This window comes from Syngnathoides biaculeatus, chromosome 7, assembly GCF_019802595.1.
Source record: "Syngnathoides biaculeatus isolate LvHL_M chromosome 7, ASM1980259v1, whole genome shotgun sequence".
Taxonomy (NCBI): domain Eukaryota; kingdom Metazoa; phylum Chordata; class Actinopteri; order Syngnathiformes; family Syngnathidae; genus Syngnathoides; species Syngnathoides biaculeatus.
Window position 1 is genome coordinate 31,938,051 of NC_084646.1, and position 22,030 is coordinate 31,960,080.

Consider the following 22,030-nt stretch of genomic DNA (forward strand, 5'->3'; position numbering starts at 1 on the left):
CTGAGAAAGGAAGAATATTGTGCGGCCTTTCGGAAAGAAGTGGGACAGGCTCTCGATGGACAGCAGAAGACTGGACTACGACAGCCAAGGTAATCAGAGAGACAGGCAGGAGAGTACTTGGTGTGTCTTTTGGGAGGAAAGGAGAGAAGGGGACTTGGTGGTGGAACCCCAAAATACAGGGAGTCATACAAGGAAAAGAGATTAGCGAAGAAGAAGTGGGACACAGAGGACTGAGGAGAGGCGAAAGGAGTACATCGAGATGCGACGGAAGGGCAAAGGTAGAGGTGGCAAAGGCTAAACAAGAGGCATATGAAGACATGTACACCAGGTTGGACACGAAAGAAGGAGAAAAGGATCTCTACAGGTTGGCCAGACAGAGGGATTGAGATGGGAAGGATGTGCAGCAGGTAAGGGTGATTAAGGATAGAGATGGAAATGTGTTGACTGGTGCCAGTAGTGTGCTAAATATGTGGAAAGAATACTTTGAGAAGTTGATGAATGAAGCAAATGAGAGAGAAGGAAGAGTTGAAGAGGCAAGTGTGAAGGACAAGGAAGTGGCAATGATTACTAAGGGGGAAGTCAGAAAGGCACGACAAAGGATGAAAAATGGAAAGGCAGTTGGTCCTGATGACATACCGGTGGAGGTATGAAAGCAATTTTGAGAGATGGCTGTGGAGTTTTTGACCAACTTATTCAACAGAATACTAGCGGGCGAAAAGATGCCTGAAGAATGGAGGAAAAGTGTTCTAGTTCCCATTTTTAAGAACAAAGGCGATGTTCAGAGGTGCGGGAATTATAGAGGAATAAAGTTGATGAGCCACACAATGAAGTTATGGGAAAGAGTAGTAGAGGCTCGACTCAGGACAGAAGTAAGTATCTGCGAGCAACAGTATGGTTTCATGCCTAGAAGGAGTACCACAGATGCATTATTTGCCTTGAGGATGCGAGTGGAAAAGTACAGAGAAGGTCAGAAGGAGCTACATTGTGTCTTTGTGGATCTAGAGAAAGCCTATGACAGAGTACCAAGAGAGGAACTGTGGTACTGCATGCATAAGTCTGGTGGGGCAGAGAAGTATGTTAAAATGGCACAGGACATGTATGATGACAGCAAAACACTGGTGAGGTGTGCCTTAGGTGTGACAGAAGAATTTAAGGTGGAGGTGGGACTGCATCAGGGATCAGCTCTTAGCCCCTTCTTGTTTGCAGTGGTAATGGATAGGCTGACAGATGTGGTTAGACTGGAATCCCCTTGGACCATGATGTTCGCAGATGATATTGTGATATGCAGTGAAAGCAGGGAGCATGCAGAGGAACAATTAGAAAGATGGAGACATGGACTGAAAAGGAGAGGAATGAAGATCAGCCAAAGTAAAACAGAATATATGTGCGTGAATGAGAAAGGTGGAGGAGGAAGAGTGAGGCTACAGGGAGAAAAGATAGCGAGGCTGGAGGACTCCAAATATTTAGGGTCAAAAATCCAGAGCAACGGTGAGCTTGGTAAGGAAGTGAAGAAACGGGTCCAAGCAGGTTGGCGGAAGGTGTCTGGTGTGTTATGTGACAGAAGAGTCTCTGCTAGGATGAAGGGCAAAGTTTACAAAACAGTGGTGAGCTCGGCCATGATGTACGGATTAGAGACGGTGGCACTGAAGAAACAACACGAAGCGGAACTCGAGGTAGCAGAAATGAAGATGTTGAGGTTCTCGCTCAGTGAGCAGGTTGGATAGGATTAGAAATGAGCTCAGTAGAGGGACAGCCAAAGTTGGATGTTTTGGAGACAAGATTCGAGAGAGCAGACTTCGATGGTTTGCACATGTTCAGAGGTGAGAGAGTGAGTATATTGGTGGAAGGGTGCTGATGATGGAGCTGCCAGGCAAAAGAGCGAGAGGAAGACCAAAGAGGTTTATGGATGTGGTGAGGGAAGACATGAGGGCAGTTGGGGTTAGAGAGGAATGCAGAAGATTGCTAAGATGGAAAAAGATGACACGCTGTGGCGACCCCTAACGGGACAAACCGAAAGGAAAAGAAGACGAGCCATTCAGCAGTGGTGTGGTGTGCGTGTTGTTGTCCTGCTGCATGATCCAAGAGTGCTTGAGTTTGAGGGCACAAACTGATAGCCGGATGTTCTCCTTCAGGATTTTCTGGCACACCGCAGACAATTCTTCCATTAATTACAGCAGTGCTTTTCAATTATTTTCCATCACGCCTCTCCTAGCAAGAAAAAAAACAATTCACGCCCCACCCGCACTCTCCACCTCGTCTGTAACTATAATAATTTGTCCATAAAATTATATGTACAGCTCTGCATGAGATTCTATCTTTATTAGCATTAAAGAAAACAAATTAAGTATAGTTCAACTTACAACAAAAAATAACTTTATGAACATTGTTTTTAGTGTGTCACAAAAGATTTTCAGAGCATCAATGAAAATAAAAAAAAATCCTTGTTTAAACTAAACATTTTTGACCGACTTCTTGCACCATTTGATCGTGAAAAATAAAATTTTGTAAAATCAAATTACAACTTCAAATTCAGTTCAGCAACATTAACGCAGGAGCACAATATATAAACTTTAACTTACAAAACAAAAATTAATAAATCTGCTATGGTGTGGGGGTTTTTTGGACTGACCAATTTGATACGCTACCTTCTATGATGCTAACAGTGCTCGCTGGTTTACTGAAGTATCTTTCACAAAGCAGGGTGATTGTTTGCAATATTCAGCACATTTTCACTGAAAATAGTCCAGCGGTTTATCAGCATGACTGGAGTGTAATGTCTTTTAGGGGTGCATTAATTTATTTGGTTTCATGTTCGCTGCAAACTTTTTTTTTTTCCTCCTTACCTCGTTGCCCACTGTAGTCACAGTGAAGCCAAGCGCTACATACGCTTCGTCATATTTCCTCGTCTTAGCTTTCGGGTGACTGTCTTTTGTCTCATTGTTTTTGTCTCTCTCCGCCCCTCTTTTCATCCCTGTTAAAAATGTTTTGATGTTGTCTCTTGTGGGTTCATTTACTGTACTTCAGATTGCCTGCTCGGTGCAATAAAAGAAAATGCGACACCTCAGAGCTAATACTCCCTGTACATACTCAGAGTGCCACTGCCAACTACTGTAGTGCATGTGCAATTACACTTTATTCTAGTATGGCAAAAATCAACAAAAATATTCCCCAAGGTCAACACCCCCCCACATAGCACTGCACCCCCCACTATTTGAAAAGCACTGAATTTTATGTTTAGAATTTTTTTTTCCATTTTAAGCAAATATGAATGTGAATCCATTGAGGAAATTTGAAGAAATTTCACCCCACACAAGCACACAAGTTCAATTGGCTTTGTGGGCACTTCCATTCAATATGGTCATAAGCTGGTCATAAAACAGATCAATGCCAATGTGATCTGGTGACTGGTGGGACCCCTCCAGACATCCAGACAGAATTTTACCCTCCTACGAATTGGAGATATTGGTAACCTGGCTAATGGATCATTCAATTCACATTATTTTTGGTGTGATTTGAGTTTGATAAAAGTTCTGATTATCACGCAGTCATTATACTGTTAACAACTTTTGTGTTCTTGTTTGGTAGAGCACTAGCAGCAGTAGCACAGCTGATCAAGAATTGGTTTCTCGAATCAAGAGCCTGGAGCTGGAGAACAAGGGCTTAAATAAAGGTGGGTCAATTTTTTACATTTTGGCAGTGAAAAATTAGTGTTGTACTAATGTTGAAAAATTGGGAAATATTCAAAGAATTCTAAGGGAACAATTAAGTAGAAGATAGTGAAATGTTGAATATTTGTAACCATTATTATCATTGGCCTGTGGCACCTTAATGGTATCGGAAATATTTTGTAGACCAACAACACAAGCAAATCACACTTCAGTGGCCTCTTTTCAAACATATAAAAAAAGACATCTGATTCCTTTTTTTTTTTTTTTTTTTTACAATTTACAGTGGCTCTCAAGTCTCTTAAAATGTCTGTGGCATGTTTTTTCAAAATATGCCAATTGTAGACCGACACATTTGTCCATTTTATGAACTAATTATCCTCACTTGGGTCACGAGTGGACTGCTGCTTGTCGCTTTATTAGTCAATTTCTCACCATGGTGAAAATTGATAATTTTTTTTAAGTGACATTAGCCCTCATTCAGCCCCACATACTGCTGGTTCAATGGGATTTAATTAGATTCATCGCACTAGCGCATTTCAACTGGCCTTGGTCAGCTCTTCCTCTGGCTTACTCAGTAGTGAGTATTTGCAGTGAATGATTGGTATCTCCTACTTGTGGAAGCACTGCCCAGTTAGTGGTAATCAAGCAAGTGCCCTGAGCCTAAAGGCAGGGAAAGCATTTTACGTTACAAATAGAAATATTCACTCAACATTTAACACAACCATGACAACACAAGATTCAAAAACAGTCCTGTGCCACTTGAGCTGAGCCATGGGGATAGGTTCCTTGCTCAGAGGCACCTCAAAGTTAGCCAGAAATCAGGCTAGCATCATTCTCTAATTGCATCTTTTTGCCATAGTGGGACTTTAACCACTGACCCACCAGCTCCAAAGAGCAAGTCCTTTCAGATCAAGTCAGTGTTGATTAATGACATCATCACAAACTATGATCTGGACTTATTTTTTATTAAATAAAACGTGGTTAACAGAAAGTAGCTGTAGGAGCATTTTAAATAAGGTAACGCCAGCAAATTTTAATTTTATGAACAAGTGTCGAATGGGGGAAAACGCCGTTGTATTGTTATTTTTAAGTCATTATTTCAGTAAAAAGAAATTATACTGATTTTTTTTTTGTTTTTTTTTTTTGTTTTTTTTTAGCTCTTTGAAAATCTGTTTTTTTTTTTTGTTAAAAATGACCCAAAGATTATTGTCATAATTTATAGACTTCCAAGATATAATACAATATATATGGAAGCTATTTCAGAACTGCTGTCCATTATTTGTACTGACTACGACTATTTTGTAATACCAGGAGACTTCAACATTCATGTAGATAACAACATGGAAATAAAATCCAAAGAATTCTTTGCCATACTAGACACACTTGACCTCTCAAGATATTAAGAGCCCAACTCATACTCAGTCACATCTTAGACCTAGTCATCTCTAAGGATGATGAGATTCTATCAATTGAAATTAAGGATATCGTCTTCTGGCCATTTTTGTGTATTTTTTGGACGACAGATTCTTCAAAAAGTTCAGACAACCTCAATGTCTATTAAGAAATGATTCATAAATGAGAGTACTGCCACTAAATTTATGGAGACTGTAATTGTGCCACAAACTGTAAATGCTGAGACAATTGAAAAAAATTTAATCTCGAAAAACTCAAAATGCCATGAATGTCGTTGCTTTTGTTAAAACTAAGACCATCTTGAGGTGACCTAAAACACCTTGGAGAAGCACAATGATGGTCAAGAGGTTCAAATCAAAGTGTAGAAAAGCAAAACGCAAGCAGATGAAAACTAAACTCCAAATTAAGTATTAGAGTGTCAGTATGCTGACAGTGTATTTCTAATTTTAACTAAGAGTTAGTCAGGCTCGACAGCAACACTTTTCTGAAATTATGAGAAAGAATCTCAACAATACTCGCACTTTGTTTGCTGTAGTTGACAAGATAACAACTCCAGAAGTCAAAACATCAGCACAAATCAGCAAAATGATACACTGATACTACCTCTGAAGGCACCCAGGCAAAGCTCTATTACCTTATCAGAATTTGATACAGTTGACCCAAAAACTGTAGAAAAAAACTGTTCCATCATCATCAAAGAGCTGCCTTGACTCAATACCATCTTTTTCAAAACTATTTTGAAATCAGTACGAGCTGATTTGAAACAAATAATCAATTGCTCACTTCAGTTTGGCGAGTTTCCTAAAGTTCTTAAATTAGCTGCCGTTAAGCCTCTTATAAAAAAACAGCACTGGACGCTTCCATGTGAGCAAGTTATAGACTCATTTGTAATGTCCACTTTCAGAGCCAAGATTGTTGAGAAAGCTATTTTTAATCAACTCAGCAATTTCTTGACTTTAAATTGATTTTTTGACTAACTTCTATCAATTCCGTTGAGATGAAATGAAAATACGTATTCTAGTATGACATCCAGAGTTTTGTCTGAAACCGTTAAACATTTAGAAGATGATAATAAACAAAGGTACGTGGGAAAATTAATGACACTTGGCATAGCATTTATGTCGAAGTCGATGCTTAGACCGATAAGAAAATGGACTGTTAACCCGCTTCCGCTTGTCTTGAACAACTGGATATACACATGTATCTGGTGAGTACGTCGTTGAGATTTACGTAGAAAAGTTTGATAGTGCATCCAAACACTTTGTTGCTGGATCTGTTCTCAATCAGGAATAAATCCCACATAATGATGGGCCCGCTCAGATTTTTTTGTATACAAATACCAATATTTATAAATGAATGAATGAATATAAATTTATAAATGACCCCTGGTTTTACACAAACTCCCATTCATTAACTATGATTGGAACAAAAAGAGGACAGACGGCTCCTCCGTACACGGAAGCGTATCACTGCCACACGTAAACCTCCGTAAACCTTTGCGACAGACTGTTTATTTGGTACTACAAATACTTCTTGGTATTTTGAGATTGAGAATAATTCCTACCTGAAATGAATTTGGTTGGCCACCATCCATCACGTTTAATCGCAGAAATCTATCGATCTTTGTTGTTTTTTTTCAGATGGTATTCAATACAAATACCAATATTTAAATAAATGACCCCTGGTTTTACACAAATTCGCATTCATGAACTATGATTGGAAAAAAAAAAAAAATAGAGCAGGGAGTCTGCTCCTCCGTTACACAGAAGCGGATCGCTGCCACACGTAAACCTGTCTGTCGCAGTTGGTTTAATTTTCTTTTTTTGAATACGCATTGTTCTCAAATGAGTCAGTTTGGCATTATAAATACTTCTTCATAATTTGAAGTTAAGAATAATTCATACCTGAAATGAAGTGATCGCTACACAGGCGTGTGTATTTGGATGGGCACCAGTTGCCGAAATCTATCGATCTTTTCTGGTCTTCCCAGCTAGTATGCTATAGAATGATCTCTTTGAATATCTGTCTCGTCTGTTGTGACAGCCGACAGCACAGCAGTTCTCGGGCATTGTAAATATACTCCTCCGTTTCAATGTCTCCCACAATGTCGAGCAGCTCTGTTTGACCGGCAATATGGCGCCATGAAAATGGTGACATCACGTGCACGAGCTCTATATCATAATACACTGCTGAACAGGTTAGAAACATGGGTAGGACGAAGTAGAAATGGGTAAATGGTTTTGGTCCTACCTGGGGGAAAGTAGCTACTTTGTAACCATTGAAAGAGCTCAATCTGAACAAATGGCATTAACCGATGGGGTCCTTCAAGGGTCAATTCTTGGACCCCACCTGTTCTGCCTCTATAAGCTACCCTCGGGTCAAATTTTGACTATCATAGCTCTGCAGAGCGGAGTCCAAATCTCACCGGAAACGAGTCCGACTTAACTGCCGGCAATGCGGACCAAACTCTGACAGCAGTCGTAGAGGGACCGAACAGCTAGTATTGAGTTTCTGTACCCCATACTCCATAGGAATCCCCCACAGGACTCCCTGAGGGATACAGTCGAACCCCTTCTCCAAGTTCATAATACATTTAGACTGGTTGCGTGAACTCCCGTGCACCTTCTTGGGTCCTGCCGAGGTGTAGAGCTGGTCCACAGACCAGGATGAAAAACCACATTGCTCCTCCAGAATCTGAAATTCGACTTTCTGACTAACCCTATTGTCCAGCAACCCTGAATAGACCTTACCAGGGAGGCTGAGGAGTGTGATCCCCCTGCAGTTGGAACACACCCTCTGGTTCCCCTTCTTAAAAGGGGGGACGACCACCACAGTCTGCCAATCCATAAGCACTGACCCGATGTCCACGCAATGTTGCAAAGGCATGTCAATCAGGACAGCCCCACCACATTCAGAGCCTTTAGGAACTCCAGGTGAATCTTATCCACTGGTGAGGCCCTGCCACTGAGGAGCTTTTTAACCACCTCGATTACCTCAACCCCTGAAATAGAATAACCTGCCTCAGAGAACCCATACTATGCTTCTTCATGGGAAGGTGTGTCTGTGGAATTTAGGTCTTTGAAATATTCACCCCACCGACTCACAACATCCCGAGTCGAAGTCAGCAGTAACCATCCTCACTGAACAGTGTTGAGGGTGCACTGCTTCTCCCCGCCCGAGACACCGGACGGTTGACCAGAATTTCCTCAAAGCCGTCTTGAAGTTAGTCTCCGTGACCACACTGAACTCCTCCCATGCCCGGTTTTTGGCTCACGACCATGAAAGCTGCATTCTGCCTTGCCAGCCGGTACACATCAGCTGCCTTTGCAGTCCCACAGGCGAAAAATGCCCGATAGGACCACTTCAGCTTGACAGCATCCCTCACTGTTGGTGTCCACCAACCTGTTTGGGGGTTGCCGCCATGACAGGCACCGACGACCTTCCGGCAACAACTACGGCCGGCCGCCACACCACTGGAGTTGCGGAATATAGTCTGCTGTGGCTCAATGTGTCACGCCTTTGCTGGAACATGAGCAAAGTTCTTTCGGAGGTGGGAGTTGAAAGCCAGCTCACCACCAAGTGATGATCAGTTAACAGCTCTGGTCCACTCTTCACTAGTGTCCAAGACATTAAGGCCTGGCTGCAAGTCCGATGACACAATCACAAAATCGATCATTGAATTGCGACCTAGGCTGTCCTTGTCACAACTTTACATGTTGACCCCCTGATGCCTGAACATTGTGTTCCTTATGGACAATCCCGGAATGAGCACAGAAGTCCAGTAACAGAACACCACTTGGGTTCTGATCGGGGGGCAGTTCTTCCCAATCATACCCTTCCAGGTCTTACTGTCATTGCCCACCTAAGCATTGAAGTCCACCAGCAGAATGATGGAGTCCCCAGAGTGAGTAGTCTCCAGCACTCCCTCTAATTTCTCCAAAAAGGATGGGTACTCTGAACTGCTGTTTGGCAGCAAAAACAGTCGGGACCCTTCCCCACACTCGAAGGCGGAGGGAAGCTTCCCTCTCATCCACCGGGGTGAACCCCAATGTACAGGCGCTGAGCCGGGGGGCAATACGTATACCCACACCTGCTTAGTGCCTATCACTGTGGGGAAATCGAGAGTGGAACAGATTCTTACCCCTCTCAAAAGGATTTGTACCAGAGCCCAGGCGGTGCGTAGAGGCGAGTCCCATTATATCGAGTCTGAACTTTATGACGTCACACACCAGCTCGGGCTCCTTCCCTGCCAGAGAGGTGACATTCCATGTCCCTGGAGCCAGTTTCTGTAGCCGGGGATTGGAATGACAAGGTCCTCGCCTTCGAGCCCCACCAACGGGCCTGGCTCCAGAGGGGGACCCCGGTTACCCCTGTCCGGGCAAGGGAAAATCAATTTCTGTGTACCGTCATGGGGATCTTATGGACATGCTTTGTCTGGTCCCTCACCTAGAACCTGTTTGCCATAGGTGACCCAACAGGGACATGAAGCCCCAGACAAGTTAGGTCCTACGATCATCGGAAAACACAAACCGCTGCACCACGATAAGGTGACTGCTCTTTTTGTTTCTTGCACTGAATGCTTTTATTAATTGTACATAAAGTTTTATTTATTTTTTTTTTTTGTCGTTTTTATTTTGTCCCCCATTTTAAACATTTTTTCTTTCTGTTGAAATGTCTTTAATCATGTAGAGCACATTGAGGTACCTTGCGTGTGAAATCCACTATATAAATACATTTGCTTTGTTTTGCTTTGCTTACTAACTAGCAATACATACAGTCTTGGAGTAAGCCTAAGAGTTCATTACCTTCTCTCAACACCTGCATTTACTTTAAGGTCCACTGACACCAAAATCATCATTTTTATTATGTTAATTTTTTAAAAAAGGGAGCTGGAATGGACCCATCCGTTTTTTCACTACAAAACATGATTTTGACGTATATGGCTTTTTGTAACTCCCGCCATAAAGATCCTTTCGAGGGATTTGTTTTGGAGAAGAAGCAGGAAGTGACGTTATCAGCAGGAGCGCACTCAGACAGCCTCGTTTTACCTGTGAGAAGGTAGCTCTTTTTTCCTTCGTGTTAGCCAAAATGCTGGCTTGTTGTATTGCTGGGTATTGCTCGAACACTCTGGAGGATGTATTCACTCTTAATACTTTTCCAAAAAACCTGGTTCATCGTGAAAAATGGATTGCACAGGTGCGAAGGATAAGAGCTTCGTGAGTACCTAATGACGGGTAGGTGTGTATGGAGCGACTAAAAAAAAAAAAAATAATAATAATAGTTGGGGGGAATATAATCCGGAAGTCAGGGGTGCTTAATGTCTGTGTGCGTCAGCGCTACACCCGCTGATCACTGCTTCGGCCAGGGTGGCTTATTACAGGGCCGCGGAAGCTTGTCGCATGTATGTCTGCGTACGGTGGTATGTCCACTTAAGAAATTAATTCATTCCTGGAAGTCATTTTCGTAAGCAGAAGCGCTTTTTACAGGAAATAGCCTAATCCGTTTCAAACCCCACCGCAACCCCCCAAAAAATGTGGATTCAAAGTACATAATGTAAATAATAATAAAAATTATGTTCATTTACCTTTGCCGTTAGACGACTCTGCGAAGAGATGGGTGAGTGAGAAGCGAAATGCATGGTAGGGGACAGAGGAGGAGGCAAATGTTTGTCAGCTGAGCAAGCATACGTCGAAATGTATGCGCACACACAACTTAATTGACCCCTCCGTACAGGGCACTTAACCACGCCTCCTGAAGTTACGTCACCCCACGTGTGCTAACCTCAGACAAACAATTAGCAAAAATTGCGGCGCAGGAAGAAAAGACTAGAGCGAAAATGTCCGATTTACTAGCTGATTTCTCACTCGCATTCTTAGCGAATAGTTAAATATTGTTGAAAAGCAGACAACAGAGCTTCAAGTATATCAGCGAGGGGTATTTCAGTGGTATTTACATGCATATCGATGGAGAAACCATTGATAGCGCGAGATCTTTCCGGAGTCAGAGGAAGACAGAGAAGCCACATAATATATTATAACCCAAAGACGAATTCGTCATTGAGAGTTTCCTATTTTCGTGTTACATATCACACTTGTGTGCAGAATCTGTATGTGTATCTGTATAGCTGTTTGTGAACCGCCGTATGAAGGAAAAGAAGGCGAGGCTTGATTTACGAGTTGTTTCTCTCGTTTTCTTTGTGTAACGTCACACGCTCCCCTCAGTAATTATTCTTGAATTAGTGCCGAACCTACGTAAGTCCCGACCGAGTACGACAATCACTACTTTAGTGTCCTCAAACATCCTTCCTTCAGTCTTGGTGTCTCGGTGCACGTCGAAGGCTTTTAGAACTCGCTAGTCCGGTTTAGCTTAGCTCGGGAGCCGCCGAACAGAGACAAGTTTGTGCAGTCAGATCATCGCAAAATATCGCTCAACACAGATCAAGTGTGTCCATCATTCACACGTAGCTATGTTATGGAAGCGAAGAACTGCTAATTCATTTATATGAGACAAATATTGAAAATCAAATATAGGGCATACCTTCGTGCAAACAAAGTCCGGTTTAGCTTAGCTTGGGAGCCGCCGAACAGAGACACTTTTGTGCAGTCAGATCATCGCAAAATATCGCTCAACACAGATTAAGTGTGTCAATCATTCACACGTACCTATATTATGCAAGCGAAGAACTGCTAATTCATTTATACGAGACATGTATTGAAAATCAAATATAGGGCTTACCTTCGTGCAAACATCTCTGTAACATATTTTAGATGGATTCAGTTGATCATACGATCTTCCACAAAGTTTGAGCCATCAAACATTTTTCGTACTCGGTCTTATGTTCCGGTTGATATTAGATGGATTCAGTTGATGATGCGATCTTCCACAAAGTTTGATCCATCGAAGACATTTTTCGTACTGGGTCTTCGGTTTTGGAAAGGGTACGAATTGATCTCCACCAACTAGCCTTTCAGGATACCTGTCGTCACTATTACAAAGTCCGTGACTACACCTCTTAACCATATCTATTGTTAAAGAACCCAAATACGCGATAAAACGCTAACAAAAGCTATAGTGGACCATGCAACGTTGTCTGAGGGAACGGCGGGTGCAAAAAAAGGGGGCGTGGTTTATGCAGATCTCTGGCCTCTGATTGGTCAGTGACGCGGATGATGCAATTTCTACGGAGGGGTCAATTTCACTAAACTTTCTCGGGCCCATGGTGAAGAAAGATAAACTTGTCATAAACAAAAACTGGAAGCTCGGTGGCGCAGCTGTAAAGCGTTGGCCTCACAGTACTGAGGTCCCGGGTTCGATCCTGGACCCGCCTGTGCGGGGTTTGCGTGTTCTCCCCGTGTCTCCATGGGTTTCCTCCAGGCACTCCGGTTTCCTCCCACATCCCAAAAACATGCAACATGAATTGGACACTCTAAACTGCCCCTATTTGTGATTATGAGTGCAGCTGTTTTCTGTCTATGTGCCCTTCGATTGGCTGGCAACCAGTTCAGAGTGTACTCTGCCTGATGCCCATTGACAGCTGTGATAGGCTCCAGCATGCCTCGCAACCCTTATGAGCATAAGCGGCAAAGAAAATGGATGTATGGATAAACACAAACTAAAAACTCACGAAAAGTTGTAATTTACCAATGAGTGCTAGCATGTGACAAAGCTTGTGAACACGCTAGACGCTAGAGTGTCGAGCGGAAACAAATAGGATCACGGGTAGAGTTTGTGGTCCCTTCTAGCCAATGGGATGCCAGGAAGATGCTGGGCGATAGCCAATGGGAGAGCAGCTCTATTGCACCACTTTCAAACCAAGATACAGGATGTTTCCGTTCAGTGGAATTTGGTGGCTGTGAGTTTTTGCCTTTGATATCCTGAATTTTCCTTTGTAACAAGAGAATATTCTTCCAGAGGCGTTTTGTAACCTGAATTTTTTGTGACAAGAGACGTTTGTAAGTATAATTACCACCGTGCGTGTGACACACACAGTTAAAGCCAGGAGTTTACATACACTGTGCAAAAACATTAATTTTTTGTCTGTCTGATGTCAAATCAGACTAAACAAGCTATAACAAAGTCAACATTAAGCAGGGTTCGCACGCGTCCCTTAAAGTCCCTAAAAACCCCTAAATTTTCTAAGGTGCATTTAGGGGCTCCTAAAAGTCCTTAAAATCCGCGAAAACCGGTCAAGCCCCTAAAAAGGCCTTAAATGAAAAAAAATCAAAGGGAAGACCGCCAAAATTCTCCCTAAAAAATAAATTAATCTTTTATTTAAAAAAAAAAATTGTGATCCGTCTGGCGTCCAAATCAGCTGGAAATTGTCAACGGAAGTCACCGTGTTGACAACGAGTCGCCATCTTGTCGATATTCCATTGTTTGTTTCCGTGAGTAGGCATTTCACTTCGTCTTCATTACGACGTAGCGTAGTTCTTTCATCGATCCAACTTGTATCACGGGAAAGTGCATTTTTCAAGAAGCTTGGGTTGAAAGTAAGGAGTTTGGGAGCTGGGTTCGTCGAGATCCAAAAGATCAGCACATGTTTTACTGCCATCTGTGCAAGCAGAGTTACCAGCGTTGAAAAGATGGGTGTCAAAGCGCTGGAGTCGCACCGGAAAAACAGGAGACACGCTGATTTGGTGAAGACTCTCTCATCTTCCGTTGGTACGAATCTGTTTCTAAAATATCAAGATAGTGAAGCATCAACATTAGGCAGTGGTACTAGCAGTGCATGCGCACTAGGGATCGCAAAAAAACGCTTACTTTCATAACCGGTTTTGACCGAACAGCTGTAGCAAAAAAAACGGTACCATAGTGGTGTTTACATAATTCACCCGCGGGACCTCGAGTTGGGGTGCGGGGTTCCGCACGGACTGTTTTTGTTGTTGCTCTTCCGGAGTGACGAGTTCAGAGTTCCCCCCATTATGCGAGTAGTGTTTTGATGTCTGGCAATAAAACAGGTTTACTCCCGTACTTTGGGGCGTTTCCTCGATGCCATGTTTGTTTCTTTGATTTAACTGAATGTTCTTTTGAGTCCAACTTTACTCTAACTGCGAAACTTGAAAAAAGTAGAAATGATGTTGAAAAAATAGTGCAATGTGAAGTACCGGAAGAAATGATTGGAAATTTTAACCGATTTCGAAAGTCCGTTTACGGTTTCGGGTTAAAAAAAAAAAAAAAACGAAAACCGGTTGTAACCGGTTATTTGTAACCAGTTGCGATCCCTAATGCGCACCTACAGTTGTCCAGCCAGAAGTCAGGCTTTATGAACGTAGTTCAATACACGAAGACGGACTCGTTAAAGGCAGAGATCGTGTGGACTTTAAAAGTTATCTGCAGCCATTACAGTTACAAATCTTGTGAAAATAATTCCAAAGTGTTTGCAGTCATGTTCCCAGACAGTGACATTGCAAAAAACTACCACTGTAGTGTAAACTTCGTACCTGGCTACATTTGGCATCGCTGCCCACTTTTCATCTCTACTGCCTCAAAGCCAAAAAGGCCAGAATAGAGACTGACATATCAACGCTTATTGAGAAGGCTGACAGGCTGTGTGAGCAGGCAGAAGAAAAGATGAAGCTGAGGTTTATCACCAAGGCCACTCCACTCAGAGGCAGAGCAAAGGACAAGAGAGCCTCTTTGGCACCTCTGTAGCAGCAAACAGAGGAGGCACTGGGTAGGCTCAAGGAGATACAGTAGGGGTGCTGAGACAGACATCAGTAGAAGACATTTGTGTGTATAGTTGCAATTGTAGTTAGAATCTGTTTTTCTGTATACTGTTATGTCAAGACGTTGACAATGGTCATATCAATGAGAACTACCACAAGCGGTGACAGGTGATCACTGTCACAGGTACTGAGGTACTGGAACATTTGATGAACCAAGAATGGTTGATGGCACCATTGGGTGAGTCTTTTTTCCTTACTCTTGATTTCCCACGATGGCCCTAAATTTTTCACGTCGGCCCTAAATTTTTTCCGTGTCAGCCCCTAAGAATGCCCCTAAAAAGCCCTTAAATTTTTTTGGTCAGACTGAGTATGAACCCTGTTCAGGACATATCAAGACCTGATGTCTCGGCAGAACCTGAAAAAATCTCATCCAAGCATTCATTTTTAGTAGGCTTGATTACTATAACATCATTACAGGTCTGCCTAAAAAAATCAAGTAAACAACTCCAGCTCATTCAGAACTCTGCTGTTCAAGTTCTCACTAAGACCAAAAAAGTGGACCACATCAGTCCAGCCTGAGGTCTTTTCACTGTCTGCCTGTCTGTCAGAGGATAGATGTCAAAGTTTTGATGCTGGTCTATAAAGCTTTGAATGGTGTTGGACCAAAATCATCAGTGATTTCCTGACCCAGTTTGAACTCTCCAGACCCCTCATGTCATCTGGATCTGTTTTTTTTTTGTTTTTGTTTTTTTTGACATGGATAAGTTGCATTGAGCTTCTATGCCCCACAGGTCTGGAACAAACTCCCAGAAAGCCCGAGATTAGCAGTGTATTTATGATAACACAGTGTATATAAATCCAGGTAGAAAACACACTTGTTCTCAGCTGCTTTTTAATAAACATGCAAATCCTTTCTAAATTTAATCACATTTTCAGTCGTGATTTTGTATAGTTTTTATCTATTGTTCTTACCTCTTTTTGTGTTAATCCTAAATAATGTTTGTATTCATGTTTTGATGTCTTTGTAAAGCACTTTGAATCACCTTGTTGTTGAATTGTGCAATACAACTAAACATGCTTTGCCTTGCCTTGCATAAACTTCTCCTGTTTCAGGTCAGTCAGGTTCACCAAAATTGTTTAATTCCCCAATAATGAGAGTGAATTTCTTAGAGCAATTTGTATTTTCTTTGAGGTCATATTTTACACAACAGTTATTATGTCTTTAAAGAAGATGGGGAAGCACAGATGATTTCATGCCTTTGGAAGCTCCTGATAGGTTAACTGACAACGTGAGTTAATTGATGGCGTACCTTGGGATGTATTTAAAGCCACACCTCAAACACTACTTCATTGTATGAAATCATGGGAAAATCAAAAGAAGTTGGCCAGGAAATCAGAGAGAGAATTGTGGGTCTCCACAAATCTGGCTCATCCTTGAATGCAATTTCCAGATGCTTGAAGGTGCTACATTTATCTGTTCAAACAAAAATATGTTGCAAGTGTGTTAACCAAATTTCAAGTAACTTTCACCCTTGCACCCTTGTGCATTTCAAATAAGTGACACCCTTTTGGCGCATATAATAATCATGCCAACTTGATGCAGTTTGCTTAAACTAACAGCCCAGACCATGCAATGGAAATGCATTTTTTTTTGCCAAAATATCATGTTTATACAAAGCGCAGTCAAAAAGTAAAAATCACAATTCAGTTTTATTCCATTAATTTATTCGAATAGATACGTATTCAATTTTCAGTTTGAATTCATGTTTGAAGTTTTTTTTTGGTTTGGTTTTAATATATGTCCTTGTTGGATGCAGGCTCATTACTTTTTGACTGCCCTCATACATGCTGTGTGGAAAAACATGAACATTTTGGTCAGTTTGCTTCCGAGATTCCACAGATTTAAAACATTTCAGATACAATTTTAACTATAGTTCTGTGTCTTTAGTGATTGAAGACTTGAGGGCATCACTGTCCAAGCTGGAATGTCGAGTTACAGCCTTGGAGAAATCTCCTGCAGCTTTAGCACCAGCTCCCACTCCTTCAATCCACAACACAAATGTAAGCACGCTATGGTCAGACAGTGTATTCAACTGTGTTCATGATTAGCTTCGTTACTTTTGAGGAAGATATATTTTCAATGTGTTTAGGGGACTACCATCCAGCAGTCTGGCTGTTCTGCCGCAAAAGAGGTGGAGGATGATGATGATGTAGACTTGTTTGGTAGTGATGATGATGAAGAGGCAGAGAAACTCAAAGAGCAAAGGTTGAAAGAGTATGCAGAGAGAAAGGCCAAGAAGCCCACTGTCATCGCTAAGTCCTCTATTTTACTGGACGTCAAACCAGTAAGACATCACTGCATGCAGATTACCCTTCAGGACGGCATTAAAATTTTTGGAGGCAGGTGACTCAGTGTGTCGGTCTCCTCATGTCTCTTTAGTGGGATGACGAGACTGACATGGCAAAGCTGGAGGAGTGCGTGCGCTCAGTGCAAGCTGATGGTCTGTTATGGGGAATGTCCAAACTGGTTCCAGTGGGTTATGGCATCAAGAAGCTCCAGATCTCGTGTGTAGTGGAAGATGAGAAGGTTGGAACAGACATGTTGGAAGAGGAAATCACCAAGTTTGAAGACTACGTAAGTAACGATTTGAGGGAAACCGTTACACAAAGGCAAGTACATAACAGTTGCAAGAAAAAGTACAGGTAGAGCTCAATAAATTTAAATATTGTCATGGCTAGGGCGGTATCAGGTTTAAAAAGCTTGACTCCCAATTAAAAGGAGAACAGACAAGACTTCAAGTTTTACTTGCTGCAAGGGCAGCGACAGGACATCTCCCTGCTTCCAACCAACTCCAACTTGTGCCCCCTTGCAGCTTCTTTTTATTCACATAAATCACATGATGAGTGGATGTCTGTGTGTGTGACTGTTTGATTGATTATATCTGTCTGATTGATTGACATCTGTTTTCAAGACAATGAGTTCAAAGGTAGAAGCTAGGTGGTGATGTGGAAACCAACTACAGTACAAAATGAGAACATGTGAATGATCTCTTTAACATTTCCCTCCTCTTTATCATTTTGGAAATACGAGTGGGGACATCAGAATGCTGTTGCATTTTCAGAAAGTTAATTTACAGTTGAGCGTATAAAAGGCATCAAAAGTTTCCTTTTGGCTGTAGCTGCATATAATCAGGGTCTACTTGTTGTGGAAGGCCATAATTCATAAAAACATTTGACCTTGCTCTAACCATCATAGATTTCAAACGTGGGATTATACACATCGTGAAAAGGCAGAACAAACCCAGAACAGTAATTACAGGTACAAGGACCTTCATCATAACAAAATACCAAGGTCCAGAGGTGAAACAATAAACAATAATAATAATAGTAAATAAACAGTGGGTGAACATCGTTGCTCATTTCTGAACCCATCAAATGCGTGTACACAGCGGCACAAGCAAGTGTAGTGTAGATGTTCTTGGTACTGGAGTTGGGAAACATGTAGGAGAAAGGCAACGGTTGATGTCAAGATAAACACACAGCCTCCACTGACAATGGAAGCCGTGATTAGAGATGTAATTCTCGCTGGTGATTGGGACAGTCATGTAGACTTTGGCGCCCCACGGCATGTAAGGCCAAACACAGAAGAGATTCTTCAGCTCTGCTGGTGACAGTGCAGAGTCCTTGTCCATTTAAAGTCAGGCCATTGTCCTGCACTCAATCGCTCGTATTTTTCCAAACAACAGTCTTTACATCTTCATCACCATGCAAGTCAAGTTGCACACCCTCTCCAGGTCTTGGCGGAGGTGCATGAATAGCTGCAGTTATCTCAGCAACACCTCGTGTTCACGTCTGGCTAGGGTGTCCTCCTCGTCTTTCTTAGGCATGAGCAGTAGCTGGTTGAAGTTAGCTTTGTGGTTCAGCTTCTAGTACTGGTACAGGAAGTCAACTGTCTTGGGTGTCATCTTAAGGTGACGGCCCACTTCCTCGGCGTCCACAAACTGGTAGAAGACATCCTCCATCTCTTGCAATTTCATTTTGCGGACATTGACACGCTTTTCCTGCGGGTCACATTGACAAACAAGACACAAGGACGACTACAACGACGAGGGGGACAACGAGACGAAAGCGATGAGGCCGAGGACGGCTGTGTGCTCTTCATTGTCCCCTCTAACCCTTCCTCTCATTTTGTCCTTTAAGCTCCCGACGCTTTCCTCATTTTCAATTTCAGTGGTGGAGTCCCAGTCTACAAAGTCACTGCCCTTAAGGCCCAGTGTGCTTGGGCCAGTAGTACTTGAACTTGACTTTGTCGTTCTGGGTGATGATGGTCATCTCCAGGCCAGAGTGGAGGCCGCAAGTCATGTGGAAGGAAATGCGGCTGTTTTTGGCAGAGCACTGGATGCAGGCTCCCATCTTTTCTTTACACAGGCAGCAATTGAGAACCCACCTGTTGCTGGGAATGTGCGACACATTAGTGATTGGCTCCATCTTCTCCGGGTTCCCATTGCTCATCTCTGGGATCCACAAGGCACATGACATGGACCCACTTGCTTCCACTGCGGGTGGGCTTCATAGCATCGCCCTTCTTCGGGCACAACTGGCACTTTGTCAGGATACCTGGTGGACGCAGATATTGCGCTTGTTGCAGAACACCATCTCGTTGTTGTCCTCTTCGTTGGGTAGCTGGCACGTCGCACACCAGATTCTCGTTGTACTCTATGTCAAAGCCCTACTGTGTCTCGGTAGTGTGTGTTATGTTGTTATGACAATGGCATTCAAACTCCTCCAAGGAGCACTCCATGGCGAATTCATCCGGTGGGGGAAGGGCCAACCTTGAAAACTCCTCGTTGATGACCTGCAGCAAGGTGACGTCTTCCTCTTTGAGGTCGTAGTGACACATGCCCTCCGCCAAAGTCCTGATGTCCATATAACTGAGGGCCAGGGTGGCCGACCTGTGGATCAACTTCTTTGGCCTGACTCACTTGACTTCGTTGCTTTTGTCGGTTAGCGCCCGGGCCACGGGGTCTGGGATGGACTGCTGGCTAACGGGCACCTAAACACCCTTTTTCCCGCTTCTGGTTCCATGGATTGGTCAGTAATCCTCTGCGTTGAGCTGGTACGAGTCTTGCACCTTCATGGTGGTGATCAGGTCCATCCCCAAGACCTCAGATGGTTTCTGTCTGCATTCTTTCCTGGCCTGGTATCAAGTCTGGGACCAGCATGTGGAATTGCTGGCATTGTCAGACTCGTCGCTGCTGCAGACTTCTTTTCATGGCGGGGCGTCTGAGTAGTTCCAGCTTCACCACACTTGTTGATCTGTCATTTGTTGTGGACATAGGGACACCATCGTCACATACGAGAACCAGGCATTGGCGTCCATTGGAGAGGTGCGATTGTCCTTGCTCCATGATGATTCATGTCCATAGATCCAGTGACAAACACGTACAGTCCCAGACTGGCCAGTGTGGAGGAGCCATGCTCCGATCAGCACTAAGGCCAGCAGTTCCAATAGTGGCTCTCCTTTACCTAACATGCTCAAGCGCAGATCACCTGAATTTATCACCGGTTTGAGACCAGGGCAGCCTATTGCTACCCCACCCTTTGTAGCCGGACTTCCACCGCTACTCGTCGTTAAATGAAAAGGGAGCCACAAGCTTGCAGTGGGACAAGTGTATTCATGTGGGACGTTCTGCTTTCTTTATCACCGTGGGAGTGGTCAGCAGACCTGGTAGGGACCTTCCCAGCGAGATGAGGACAAACGCTTCCTCTTGATGACTTTTCTCAGGACCCAATCACCAATGGACACCAACAGTACCTGTGAAGGAGGCACAGTAGGCAGCAGGTCATTTGCTTCTTTCACAGTTTTATTTAGCAGCATCTCATCTTTCATCCAATCAGCTTAAGTATTTTCTTCTTCTGACTGCTGCACTGGCTGCTCTATCATGGGCAGTCTAAATGTTCTACCAGATATAATTTCAAATAGGAACAATCCTTTATCTGTTTGGGTTATTTTCATGTACAGTTTTACTATATGTAAACATTCTCAAGTTCTCCCTGTATGTTCCATAGTTTTCCTTAATCGAGACTTCACTGTCCCACTCCTTTGTTCCACTAATCCGGCAGCCGGTCCTGCTATGGTTGTTCCAGTCCCCAATCTGGCGCGCACCTGCTCTAATCAGCAAATGCGCACACCGGTGCCTCGGGTCCATGATAACACCTCACGTATTTATGGGCACGCGTGCGGTCTCGTCTTTGCCAGATCGTTGATCCCATGTCACGTTCCCGCAACTCCTTGTCTTTGCTTTTCCTATCCCGTGTACTGAACCTCATCGTTCTTGACCTTCCTCTTATGCCTGCCGAATCTGTTACTGTTGTCCCCGTGGACTGCCTACTGGTGTTTTGACCTTGGATCAAATAAAGACGCTTCCCAGACTGCTCCTAAGCCTCGTGAGTCATGCATTTGGGTTCAGCCTCAATTTCTGGCCATGACAGAACGATCTGGCCAAAACGTGGACCCGGCCGACTCTGATCCGGTTCGCAACGCCCTTCAGGTTCAAGGTAGATGCCTTACTGAACACGAAGAAGCCCTCCAAATGATTGGTCACCAGCTGCAGGAGGTAATGGCTCGGCTTGAGTCCTTGTCTGCATCCTTGTCCAGTGGAGCCGGCGCCAACCCGGATCCAGCCGCTGCCGTGGCAGGCCTACATACTCCCGGGTCTGCTCCCTCGCTCCCCGCTCTCCCGCCCAGAACTGTTTTGGCAATATTAAGCCCTTCATCACCCAGTGTGAGTTCCACTTCGAGTTGCAGTCTGCCACTTTTCCCAATGACTGCCCCAGGATTGCGTTCATGATATCCCACCTGATGGGGAGGGCAAAAGCTTGGGCTACGCAGAATGGAGCCGTGGCACTGACACATGCCGAACGCGGCCATCCTTCGTCACGGCCAAGGCACAGGTGTTACAGTGCCCATCCCCTGGACACGAGACGGCAACATCACTGATCACGCTCCGGCAGGGCCGACGTAGAGTCGTTGATTACGCAATTAAGTTTCACATTCTGGTGGCCGAGAGCCAGTGGAACGATAGGGCGCTCCTAGACATTTTTGTCCACGGGTTGTCACCCACGATCAATGATCGAATAATCCCGTTGGCCCTGCCAAAGGACTTGGACTCCCTCATCACACTGGTCCTGAAAATCGATCAGAGGCTCGTAAATCAATAACAGGACAATGCACAATGGGGGAATGCCCGAAAGGGTCTCAGACAATCCCCTGCGCTTCAACAG

The 22,030-nt window shown here is 43.6% G+C and overlaps 1 protein-coding gene and 1 pseudogene across 12 annotated transcripts in view; one reads left to right on the forward strand and one right to left on the reverse strand.

The window, feature by feature from the left end:
- eef1db (eukaryotic translation elongation factor 1 delta b (guanine nucleotide exchange protein)) overlaps nucleotides 1-22,030 on the forward strand; it is a 53,667-nt gene that overhangs the window by 25,648 nt on the left and 5,989 nt on the right. For 11 of the 12 annotated variants that reach the window (XR_009795666.1, XR_009795667.1, XR_009795665.1 and 8 more), the window contains 5 exons: nucleotides 3,586-3,670; nucleotides 16,564-16,620; nucleotides 16,695-16,807; nucleotides 16,897-17,091; nucleotides 17,187-17,381. Coding sequence is in view for 8 of the 12 variants with exons in the window: in XM_061824364.1 (XP_061680348.1) it covers nucleotides 3,586-3,670; nucleotides 16,564-16,620; nucleotides 16,695-16,807; nucleotides 16,897-17,091; nucleotides 17,187-17,381 (645 nt within the window). In the remaining 4 variants the exon portion in view is untranslated. The remainder of the gene's footprint in view (nucleotides 1-3,585; nucleotides 3,671-16,563; nucleotides 16,621-16,694; nucleotides 16,808-16,896; nucleotides 17,092-17,186; nucleotides 17,382-22,030) is intronic. The other variant, XM_061824370.1, reaches the window with a different exon arrangement.
- Nucleotides 17,388-22,024, reverse strand: LOC133503135 (protein Jade-1-like; annotated as a pseudogene).